Source organism: Pistacia vera, unplaced genomic scaffold (assembly GCF_008641045.1).
Source record: "Pistacia vera cultivar Batoury unplaced genomic scaffold, PisVer_v2 Contig430, whole genome shotgun sequence".
In the NCBI taxonomy this organism is placed as follows: Eukaryota; Viridiplantae; Streptophyta; class Magnoliopsida; order Sapindales; family Anacardiaceae; genus Pistacia; species Pistacia vera.
The window spans coordinates 2,480,422-2,493,138 of NW_022196258.1; the positions used below are offsets into that span (position 1 = coordinate 2,480,422).

At 40.9% G+C, this 12,717-nt stretch overlaps 2 protein-coding genes and 1 pseudogene across 2 annotated transcripts; all 3 read right to left on the reverse strand.

Moving 5' to 3' along the window:
* Positions 1-4,265: 4,265 nt before the first annotated feature.
* On the reverse strand, positions 4,266-5,287 carry LOC116143512 (annotated as a pseudogene).
* Positions 5,288-5,833: 546 nt separating this feature from the next.
* On the reverse strand, positions 5,834-7,028 carry LOC116143563 (protein EXORDIUM-like). The gene has a single exon (XM_031429015.1). The coding sequence runs from the start codon at positions 6,927-6,929 to the stop codon at positions 5,982-5,984; it is 948 nt and encodes a 315-aa protein (XP_031284875.1). The 5' UTR covers positions 6,930-7,028; the 3' UTR covers positions 5,834-5,981.
* Positions 7,029-7,847: 819 nt separating this feature from the next.
* On the reverse strand, positions 7,848-12,716 carry LOC116143564 (glycosyltransferase-like KOBITO 1). The gene is made up of 11 exons (XM_031429016.1): positions 12,135-12,716; positions 11,216-11,365; positions 11,050-11,102; positions 10,739-10,847; positions 10,512-10,646; positions 10,324-10,368; positions 9,716-9,903; positions 9,182-9,323; positions 8,914-8,960; positions 8,698-8,785; positions 7,848-8,379 (listed from the first exon to the last, which is right to left on the reverse strand). The coding sequence occupies exons 1-11, from the start codon at positions 12,513-12,515 to the stop codon at positions 8,101-8,103; spliced, it is 1,617 nt and encodes a 538-aa protein (XP_031284876.1). The 5' UTR covers positions 12,516-12,716; the 3' UTR covers positions 7,848-8,100.
* Position 12,717: the final 1 nt, after the last annotated feature.

Sequence of the window (12,717 nt, forward strand, 5' to 3'; positions counted from 1 at the left end):
GGCAAATGACATTCGAGCTGATCTCGACCACGTCGGCATGAGTCCATGCGAACACACTGATATTTTCCTTGAGAAACCTAGTCAGGTCGCTGGCGAGCTGGGGGTTGAGATTACTGCCAATTCTCAACACTCGGCTCGGCTCAGCTCAGCTCGCTTTGATCAACCGACACTTCAGACAGGTCCTCAACTAGCCCACTGGAAGGGCATTCCTGGATACGAGGATCCAAGTTATCCTCGGCTGGGCTAGGCTGTGGTTTGATCCGGATGATCACCATCACCTGTTCAGGAATGCCATGCGGAGTGCCTTTTCCCTTGCACGCCATCTGCACTACCCTTACATAACAGTCACGAGATGCGCATTAAGATCCGCTAACTTCCCCTATCCCCTTCGGGGTGGGAAACTTCATCTTGAGATGGTAAATCGAAGTGACTACTTTGAAGTTTCTTAGTAGGGGTCATCCCAGGATGCCATTGAAAGCGGACGGACAGTCCACTACTAAGAACTCAGTGATTTTGGTCACCTCGTCAAAGTCACCCAATGTGATCGGGAGTGAGATTGTTCTTTTGGGGATCAGATGATCCCCTGTGAACCCGTATAGAGGGATGGAGGCAAGCTTCAGATCGTCCTCATCCAAATTCATTCTTTCGAAAGTTCGCTAGAACAAAATTTTCACAGTGCTTCCGTTGTCCACTAACATTCTGTGGACATCGCAACACCCTATTTGGGGCGTGATGACGAGAGCATTGTCATGGGGATGATGCAATCGGATTGCATCTTTTTCGGAGAAGGTGATCTCCTCCTCTTTGCGAACCTTAGATGGTCGCGGTGTCTTGTTCATTATACTGATGGGGTCTGATGGGATGCGTAAGCATACCTTTCTTGGGCACCTCGCAATTTCCCTCTGAGGTGTGGTCCTCCAAAGATGATCCTTACACTGTAAATACCCTTGCAACCACAACGCTTCTTGCCCAGTTCCTTCTGATTTTTCTCCCGTATGGGGGCAGAGTCATCAATATACTCTTTGAAGTGCTCTTAATGAGGTCTATAATTGCTTGCTTAAAGGCCCGACACTCGTCGGTGTGATGCCCATTGTCCCAATGATACCGACAGTATTTTTTACTGTTTCTGACTGAAGGGGGATTTTTCATGGGCTCGAGTTCCCCGAGTAGGCCGGCCTCTTCTGACTTACAAGAATAGCAGATACTGAGGCATTCAAAGAAGTGCACTGACTCTTGTTGCGATTGCGATGAGGAACTAAGGCATAGGATTTCTTAGACTCCTATCGTTGCTTCTTTCCTTTTCACTGATCGTCATTGGCCCATCTATGATCAACCCTCATATTTCCCCCCAACCAGGTTCGCTGGCTGAAGGGTCGAGGTCGCGATGGTTGAGCGTCGCCATGGAGTTCTCAATATGAAGGTATTTTTTTGTAAGGCTGTAAAAGCGAGTGAGGAAAACATCATCCTCGGATTGCATCTCTGTCCACAGATCTGTCTGCGGATGAACTCCTACGATGATGAGAGTCCAAACGAATTCTTTGGGAGTATGAGCTACTTTATGAAGCTCCCTGTGGAACCTGTCGATATAAGATTGGAGGGACTCGTCCCTGTCTTGCCTTATGTTACTGAGGTAGCTCAGAGGCATTGAGAACTTCCTGTTCGCTTGGAAGTGTCTCAGGAATATCGAGCTCATCTGAGGCCACGAGCTGACTGATCCTGCTTGGAGCGACCTGAACCATCGCTTGGCATGTAAAGTAAGGGTTACTGCCAAGCAAAGGCATTTTGCCAAGTTGAAAACTTGGTGGAGTTCCATCAGGTCGTTGAACTCATACAGATGATCCTACGGATCAGTATTTCCATCCAATGCTCGCATATCGGGCATTCTGAATCTTGATAGGAGGGGGCGGCTAACACTGCTGGAGAAAAGGGATATGCCTCTGTGACTTGCCCTTGCTCATTTCACTGGGCCTTTAGCTGATCCAAAGCTTGTTGCAGCTCCTCAATCTGAGGTAGCGAAGCCACCTGGGGACCACTTTCTGCAACTTGGGTTCGACCCTCACGGTTACGATTAAGGAAAGACCGTAGGTCGGATTCCTCCTCTCCTCGGCCGGCAGTTCCGACCAATCTCGACACACGCTATCTAGAGTCGTGTGATGGTGCTACATGGTTTAGGGAACCTTCCCGACCTTCGCGGTGGTACGAACCAACCCGCGGACAGTGGGAACTTCCTGCACGACAATCAAAGTCGTCATTTTGGAGATAATGGGAATCTCCCTGCCCTGCACTTTTGTGGAAGTGTTTGCGCGACGTGGCACGGGACGGCTTAGGTCGCAACATGTCACTAAGCCTTAACGCCACGAGTATTCTACCCGGGGTGCAGTCAGTGTTGGTTGGCCCATCGGAGCCTCTAGGCCCGGTGCGCCACTTGCTTTCCCTTTCCTTGACGCACTGTAGCGGGCGCGGCATGGGCTATTGCCCTTTTCTGCGCTTTCATGCGTTTTTGGTGATGGCATCGCCTCATTTGATTCGGGTGGCACGACCCGATCCAACCGGTCCAACCTTTGGTTGACCGTTTAGAGAGTACTGTTAAACCTCTCCAGGTAACTCATGACAGTTGGGTCAAGCCGTGAGCTTGAAGGGATATCCCCCACGGTATTTTGTGGGACTGAGGGCACCTCAGGACAAGTGTCCTCTTGTACCTGGGGGATCTCCTCATCACCATGACTGTTGCGCTCAGATTCGAATTGGCGAGCCATTTGTTGCCGTGGGACCGATTATTCAGAGATTCTCCTAATGAAGAACAAGTACTAAATCAGGCCCTCCTTCTAGCACCAAACTGTTGATGCTCGATTTTGACACCAACTAATCGCACGTGAGAAATACTGAGCTGACTCACAAGACACACATGTACATAAGGATATAGGATTGAGTAAGAGATGAAGAATAATGTTTAAAGTGGTTCGGATGCTTAAATAAGCGAATCCTATATCACTGATATTGTATTAATATATAAGATAGGTCGCGTTCAACGAGCTGATTTGCAGCTTTTAGGATACAAGTGAATACAAGAGAGAGAGAGAAAATATGTTATTCCAGAGTGAAATTAGCTAATCGCACAAACGAGAGGAGAGCACTCTATTTATTAGGGGTGTTCAAAAGAACCGGTCGGAACCGGAACCGGGGGGTACCCTGGGTTTGGTTCCGGTTCCGGTTCCTACCCAGAACCAATCGTCAATGGGTAGGTTCCGGTTCCGATTCCTATAGTTAGGAACTGGAACCGGAACCAGGAACCAGGAACCGAGACTAATATAAAATAAAATTAAATATTAGGGGGATTAATAAAAACTTTTGTAGAAAAAATAATGTAAATACATTTACATTTATATTTCATAAAATTTAAAGTAAGTTGGTTTGACTTTTGAGAATCTACCTTTACAACGTAATGGAGTTTGTAATTTTGAATTTATAATTTGTAATTTTATTTTTGTTAACAAGTGCCAGGTAGGGGGGTATTTGTAAGTTTTTAAGGGGTTTTTTGTCATTTTAAAAACTTTTAGGGGGTCATGAATTTTACAGGGTACCCAGAACCAGAACCGGAACCGGAACTGGAACCGTTGTTACAGGTTCTGGTTCCAAATTTCAAGGAACCGTCGGTTCCAGTTCCGATTCTGGTTCCTTCAAAAAGTGCAGGGTATCCGGAACTGAACACCCCTACTATTTATAGTGGGATGAATTAATTAAGGCAATAATTACTGAATCCATAAAAGGGGGGCAGATACCGTGCAAATCCTTCTTTGAGTCCCGTTGCTCACCTGCTCGAGTGATTTCCTTGGTTTTTACAAGGATTGGACACGTGGACTGTTTTCAGCCTTTCGCCAATCTGGCGCACACCCATTGCACTGGCAGGAGCTTGCCGCTCACGTCAACATGCGATATGGCTACATCTGAATGGTTGGAGAACCTACCTAAGCCCTGACTGCTCATGCTGACAAAGCTCGACGTCAGCCCTACTTTTTCAGGCATAACACATATCATGTCAACAAACAGACTAATAATCTCTGTGAAAACCCCATAATATTTTGATCACCAAAAAAAAAGAAAAAAAAAAAAAAAGCAAAACAAATGAATCATTAGAAAGGAGAATAATCTCCGTATTCATTATTTGAAAGTGTGATGTAATACAAATGAATAAATGAATATAGTAATGACTAATGAAAGAGTCTGGTGTATAGTTAGTTATATACAGGTGCATGTCATCTGATCTCTCAAACTAGGGTGGTAGAAGTTGAAGTTTCAGGGTCCATCATAGCAGGAAGCAAATACTTTTTTCCATTGATACCATTGGCATTGTAGCTCGCACCAGTTTTAGAGTCGACGAGCAAGGTTCCAGCAAATCCAGGGTAAGCCCCTTTTCCGAAAACTCCAGGACAAGCGGTGGATGCCTCCAGGGGTGCTTCTTGGGGCCCCTGGAAGAAGCCGTTTCCAAAAGGGTTGGTAACAGTCCCAGCCAAAAGGCTAGCCACGTTGATCACCATACCTTCAAGACCAATATCACTGTTGGGTGCGTTTAAGGGGGAAGTCCTTGGTCCATTTATTGACTCGTGGAATGGCCATGCGCATAGACCTGACACTGAATCTCTGAATTTCCAACCCAAATGTAATTAAATTTACTGTAGGTGTTGCCATGCATGGGTCCTGTACCCAAGGCATGAGTACCACATCGACCCTGGCAAAACCCTTCAACAGTTACATCTGCTGATGTCAAAAGCACATTGATCAGATTGTCTTCCCCACCCTTTTTGGCCAACTCGTAATGCTGGGCGCTAGTGAGCGATTTCCCTAGAGAGTAATTCTCATCAAGGACTTCTTTACTCAGTGAAAGAACAAGTGAATCAGGAATTGTGGTAACCTGGTAGAATTTAGCCGTCAAATTCATCCATGACGCAACAGAGGGCTGCTCCGCTGTGGGTTTTGAAAGAGAGGCAATGAAGTCTAAGACAATTGCACGCTGAGCGGGACTGAACTGTCCATACCAAATCAGATTAACGGGGATATTCCCGGAAAATAGAGGACCACCATGGTACAGAAACAATTCTTTTACTGGTTCCGCTTTCAAGTTAAACTGAAGTGAAGTTGTATGATCCCACAAGTTGAAGATGAATACGGGGGTGATATAAATAGCTGTCAAAGACAAAGTTCCTAGGAAACAAGTGCCTGCAAGACCACGCGTTGGTTTTGTTAATTGATGGTGCGCCGCTATTCTCGCTTTCAAACGAATATATGTCATAAACAATTAAACATCACCGTGTATTGCCAATCAAGGGGAGAATAGGACAACGAGAAGCCAAAAATGGTGAAAGACAGGGAACATTTTTAGTGCCATCAAATTGGAGCACATTCGATGTTGCAAAAACGCGTCTATGACTATGAATGTATTGAGGATGCAAAAGATTTCAATTTTCTTTTTCTTTTTTCAAATATATATAATGTGAATATGAACAGTGAAAGAGAACATGGAAGACATGACATGTTAACTATAATGCATATTGTGAAGCAGGTTGTAAGTACATAACATGGGCTATATTTGAATTTGGTGATTGTAAGTACATCAAATTGTTTATAGTCATCATTTGACAAGTGACAGTTATTCCAATTGGGTCCATCTTGTTGGGGATGAAGGTTTCTTCTGCTAGATCGGTCTGTCCGAAGTATGGGCATATCTTATTGTAAGCCGGCCCTAGCTCAAGAACTGTCCATCAATTAGTGGGCCATTAGTTGTAGCACTAAATCAATTATGGAATGAAATTGCAAATCGTTGACACAAATTCTCGTCTGAAAAAAGCAAACCAGAGCAATTTGCTCTTCTATTATTAATCCGCAATTGCATAACAAATAAATGACAAATCAAAGAATTACACTATCTCCAGCTATATTATTAAGTATTATACATTCTACTAATAATCTACTAGACTATTCCCTTCTTAGACCAAGGTTGAGCAAGACGATGTAGAAGGATCATACAGAGCAGGAACCAAGTACTTCCTTCCATTAGCACCATTTGCATTGTAGCTAGCACCAGTTGTAGGGTCCACCAACAAGTTACCTGCATAACCAGGATAAGCCCCTTTGCCATAAACACCAGGACAAGCTGATGCAGCTTCTAGTGGTGCCTCTTTTGGACCCTGAAAATAGCCATTTCCAAATGGGTTCGTGGCGGTTCCCGCTAAAAGACCAGCCAAGTTGATCACCATTCCATCAAGACCCACGTCATTGTTTGGTGCAACCAAAGGTGGGCTCTGTGGGCCGTAAATGGGTTGGTGGAATGGCCATGCACATTGACCTGGGCACTGAGTCTCGGAGTTACCAACCCAGATGTAAGCGAACTTGTAGTTCTTGCCCTTAACTTGGCCACTCTTGGATGCCGGAGCAGACCCATGAGTCCCACATCGACTCATACAAAATCCATCAACGGTTACATCAGAAGATGTTAATACAACGTTTATGGCATCTTTTTGCTCACCCTTTGAGGCCAAAGCTACGATATGTTTGTTTGAGAGCGATTTTCCAAGCGAGTACTTGTCATCAACGATTTGTTTTCCGAGAGAGAGGGAAAGACTGTTTTTTTTGGAGCTTAGGTGGTAGTATTTCTCAGTGGTTTTCCACCACGAGGTTACTGAAGGCTGATTGGTTTTTGCTGGTGAAGAAGAAGACAGTGAGGTGATGAAATCTGAGATGATGGCTTTCTGTGAAGGCTTGAATTTGCCATACCAAATAAGATTAATGGAAATTTTTCCAGAGAGAAGAGGGCCATTGTGGTATTGCAAGAGTTGAGACCCTTGATCTTTTACAAGCTCATTAAGAGTTCTTGCAGCAAAAGAGATTTGAAATAGAGAGATCAGAAGGACTAGTTTGAAAACAAAAGAAGCCATTTTTTTGAAGAGAAAAAGGCTAAAGATTTTAGAAAGCTTAATAGCAGAAGAAGTTGAGAAAGATTTGTGTTTTGTGTGTTGAAGTGAAGAGAAATGAGCAGTATATATATAGATGGATGAAATGAGTTTAATTTATTGTTTAACGTGCTTTTCTATAAAAGAAAGTGGGTTTAGGCGAATTCAAGGAACCTGCCAGGAAAGAGACAATAAAGTGAGTGTATGTGAGATGGGTTAGCCATTTGCGCGGCCCGACTTAGCCAGTAAGATAAAGAAGACCCAACGGTACATGCAAACGCGTTCTTATGCCCATTTGCTTATTGCCAGCTATCTCACTTCACACTTCCCACATACACTCAATAACCATACCAAATCTTAGGAATTCCGTTACCCTCACCAGAACTGTAACAAATGTAGGAGCCTCAGATTGCAACTATAGAGCAGTTATTGAACCTCCAATTCGGCATTAAGGTATCAGTAACACCTCAAGTCTTGTACTTCAAGACTACGGCAAAGAAGATCTCTTACCAGGTTACCGTCTCCACATCCCACAAGGTGAACACAGGATTCTATTTTGGCAGCCTTACTTGGACTGACGGAGTTCATGCTGTGAGAATTCCATTATCCGTTAGAACAGAAATCCTGGAACCTTATGACGATAATTAACTAGGAAGTAGGTATGCAAGAGATCATGTTTCAGTTAATTTCTTCCCTGTTTTTGTTTGTAATTCAGTAGAGGTCCATGTATTATGTAACAGGAGTTAGTCCTGTATTGTAAGTCATGTCATCTGTACGAGAAAATGATTTGCAATTTATGCATGAAAATAATAAATATATAATTTCTTTCGTTCTCACACAACTAGTCAAAATACAATGATAATATCTTCGACTGTGAGGATGTGGTTTCTATACATGAGAATTCAAGGCCAAAAACTCTATTGGCAAAATCAACTTGCCATGACCAGAAAGACCAATATAATTCTCTCCTCAGAATGTCCAGCAGCGCTTGGTGAAAGATCGGGAAGAACCAATTGAACCAAGGACAGATATACCACAACAATAACCCATTTGCTCATCCTTTTCTCTCCTGATTCCTCCCTTCAATAGGTATTTAGTTAAATTTGGCCATTCAAAACAGGAAGGAGAAAAATAAGCAATCAAGCCAGGAAATCTATCACATGTCCATCAGATGGTCATCATTAAATCCTGGGGGAGACAATGGTGGAACAGCTGCTTCATAAGACTCGACTTCAATATCCAATACCTTCCGAACAGTTGCCTGGTACTCTTTGCTTCTACCAACCTTTCTCGAGGGGTCCGATTCAGAGGCAACAGCTCTTGATGAGTTACTACTATCAATGGATTTCAAAAACTTGTCCTTTGAAATGGTTGTCTGGGCAGATTTAATAACAGAGGTGAAGACACCTGACTCCCTCAAACCTTGTATTATGGCCTGACATGTACAATGGAAAAGAATATTGATAAAAAATTAACAAAAAATGGGATCCGAGAGAGTTTTGGATTGTTGGTACTACACAAAAATAAGCAATTCTTTTTCTTCCAAAACAAATCCCAAGAGAAATGCAAAAGGTTCTCTGACTATTAAAGTAGTAACCGCATATGCAGATTTCGGACATTGGCCAATGTATGGTCAATTGATGAATATGACCAGTCAATTCACTAACTGTAGTTTTAACCCTTCTTTTTTTTTTTTTTTTTTTCACTCTTATTCTGTCAAGTATTATTTAAAAGATATCATTGTCATGCTTACCATGGGAGCATATACACGAGTTAGAATTCCCTTCCTAAGGAGTTTCAACTTCAGGTCCTTGTCACCCCACACAACATGCTCATGGTACCTAAAACAAAAACAGCCAAATCTTTATTGATTAATCAAACAGAACATGTAGCAATTGTATGCATGAACTCATTGAAACAAAACATGTAGCAATTGGGACAAAATTAGTTTTAGCATTCAAGTATTTACCAATTTATCATTTCCTCCTCAGTTGCAGTTGAAGCAATTATAAATGCCTGCAAGGGATAACATTAACTTAAAACAGCAAATGAGTTATCAAAAGGAACTAAAATTGAGAACAAACTTAACAATTGACAAACTATAACCCCAAAATTCTTCATTCATTTCAGCAACAAAAGAGGAATGGCCGCACAAACTTAATTTTAGGACTTGGTAAAAAAGAAACACATAAAATGCTGAAATAATCAAGAAACAAAAAGGACAACACTGAACTCACAGATCTATCAAATTCCAACATAAAGCATCTTTTGACATCCTCCTTTGTAGGCTTGCAGCCACACCTATCACGTCTGGATGTCAGGTCAGAAAATTTGGCGTACGTATAGTGTAGAACAGCAGCCTCCTCCAATTTAATCTCACTGAAAAGAACAGTATTGCACAATTATTGCTGTGAAGAAGTCATTCAGAAGAACAATTGTATTTTTGCTACCATTACAATTAAACAACAGCAAAACAAATAGCACAATAAGGATTACAATGGCACATAATCACATTAATGTACAGTTTTAATCCTTTGGAAGTGGAGGAGAGGGAGAGGAGTGAAATAAACAACTTGTATTTGCTAAATTTGAGAATAATATACTGTTGCTCCATAAAATTGCTATCTTCTTCAATGAATATATATACAAATCTCTCCCCCCCAACAATACCTACTAACATCTGCTCATGTGTGACATTGTAAAAAGCAATCATATGCATATGCATGTGTAATGATGTATGCCTTACTAGATTAACATATCAAATTACATACTTTGGGGTTTTCATATAATTGTGCCACCTATGTGCACCGTTAGGACGAAGATGATCACGAATTCGAGCAACTGATTTTCCGTTTCCATAAGTCAGGAAGTAGTTTGGGTTTCCCCGAGTAGCTTCTTTATACATGCCAAAGTATGTATCCTTTAGAAGATGGTCATAGTTCCTCTTGAACATTGATACCTGTTCACAAAGATACAGGAATATGAAACATACCAAACATATTATAAAATAAGTCAATCATCAAGGACAAGCAAATATGATGCTATAGAAATGGATTTTTGCTTTGCAATGAAAGTGATCTCCCAGAACATTTAGCGGTATCCAAGAATAATTTACCACCACTGTTTCATTAAAACATGAGAAATTTCCCATAATATAATCTCTGTCATTTACTGAATTAATGAGCTCAACTTCCAACCCAAAATTTATTACACTGACTAGTCCAATTGGTTGAACACATGTTAACTAATACAAGATAAACAACACATATAATACAGTTCCAAGGTATATATTTCTGTCAAAGGTTAACTCAAACTTCAAAAGCTCAATCTGTTAAACCAAGACAAAAGCATGGACATTGAAAAAATAAAGGAGAAAAACCTCGCTGAAAGGATCAGTGATGTCGTCTCGTTCAACACTGCTCTCCTGCAGGAAAAAAATATATATCATCATCTATATGTCAAGCCATATCATAGAAAGAACATAATGATTAATTTGTCATTGTTGTAAATTCGTGATTGATATTATCACTAGCAAAGCATTTTAATAGTATAAATAATTCCACTCACATAATTTGGAAATATAACCATATCCACATTTCCAGGCACATCAAGAAGCAATTGCCTCAAAGAATACTCACGAGCACCAGCTGGATGTATTAATTCGTCCGTGTCAAGATGAAGTATCCAATCCATGCCAGCATCCTAATATTTTCATTAAGTAACAGAAAATGTATATCAGATTAAAATCAGTACTCATCCAGCAATAACTAATGACAATGGTTCACAAAGCATACCCTTGCCATAACAATAGCCATTTCCATATTGAGAGATTGCTTCACAAACAGCTCATAATTGCAGGGTTTGTAAAAGAAACTTGATAGCCATGTCTCATTCCAGATACGGCTGATGATCCCAAAAGAAAACAGAATTAGTATGTGAAACAAAATATCTCAAAAAGAGGCAAGATATAAGTCAAGTCCAAAAGGTTCCAAGTAAAAAGTTGCTTGAGCTAAACACGGATAAACTGTGAACAGTCTAGACTGGCTTAAAAACAAATAAGGGATATACAGAATCTACAACAGTAAAGATGGCAAATTCAACCAACCTTCTAGCCTGTTGCTCCTCTAGCTCTTTTGTTCTGTAAATCACTTTCACTCCCTGAGAAAGAAATGCAATTTTTAACAGCCACAAAAATTAAAGAAAAACAAACAGCGTAATGCAAATCAAAGTGGACCTTACCTATGAAAAGGAAATTGTTATTTTTAACTCACTGGAATAGATTCCAGAACTTTAGACACATCAGGAGATGCAGCCTTTCCTTCCACAAAAAGGAAAAAGGTTGTCACTCCAATGACCTTGTGATAGAACATCCATGGCAGAATCTGCTCCAAGCCAGCTGATGTACTTGTTGTAATACATATCTGCATAAAGGCATAAACAATCATCCCATTTATACAAGGCTTGTACAGATAGATTAAATAGTATAGTTCCATTAGCCAGAGTTCATTATAAACAAAAAGTAGGACACCTCATATTAAACCAAAACAATACAACAATTTTAAGGGAAGATTACCCAAAGAACTGTATCTGACTTGACGCAGCAATCAAACTCACAATCGAAGTTTAGTTGGTGTATAGTAATATACATTGGGTATCATCATTAACTTCACTATATGATTTCAATATGGTAGCAAGTAGACAAACGAGCAAAAATATCGATTAAATTAAGAATTTGAGCTCAAATCGGAACTTTTAAGATAACATTGAATCAACATAGGAACCTCCAGTCTCAGTAATCTGGAAATGAATGCAAAGAGCAACAAATCAACTGCCACTAATTAGTTTAAGAATATAATACAAGCTCAACTTCCTCTTTATTTACTCAGATTTCAAGCTAACCAGAAAAGATATTAGTAATTAAACTTTCCTCTCAAACCCCAACATAATACACAGCAACAAAAAGCAAACTTTAACACAGATCAACCCTTAAATCAGGAACTCCCTAAAAACACCAATCAAACATTCAATAAGAGAAATCTCAGCAGCGTCAATCAACAAAAATGCAGAACTTAAATCAGATCAGTATCAGAAAACAACATTTTAACAAAAATAAAAACAAACCACCATAAAAAGAAAGAAAGAAACCCTAACTTCAAAATCCCACAATCGAAAATAGTTAAAAAAGAGCACCTTTGGCTTCAAATCGGAGTCAAAGTCAAACTTCCAGTCTCGGTAATAAGGAAAAGAAGGCGAAGAGCTCCGTATAAGTTTAGTACAATCGGAGCGCGAGAAATGCTGAGCTTTGGGCGACAGAGAAGAGGACTCCATACCAGGAAACACCTCATGGTTTTGGAGGTGGGAGCCATGAGGAGCCCAGCGCGAGACGGTTGAAGTAGCGGTTGCCGGATCAGTAAGGCCGGCGTCGCCTTTCCATTGGAGAAAGAAAGCCAACAAAGCGAGAGAAAGAGGAAGGACAGTGAGAAGTAAAAGTAGCCTCGAAGTGAACGAAGATTGCGAAGAAGAAGAAAGTAAAGGAGTAGCACGGTGGTGCTGCTGGTAATAAGTTGGCATAGTGGTGGTGGAGACTTGAGAGAGAAAGAGATCTCTCAAGCAGTGTTGTGTTCTGTAAAGATCAATAAGATGAACAATACCAAGTGTGGTTGAATTTTGATATGAATTTTAACGGGTTTGTTTGGATGTCAATTTCAGAAGAGATATATATCCATTTGAGAGTGTTGAGAGCCTGAGAGGGAGGGGAGGAAGACGAAGACCA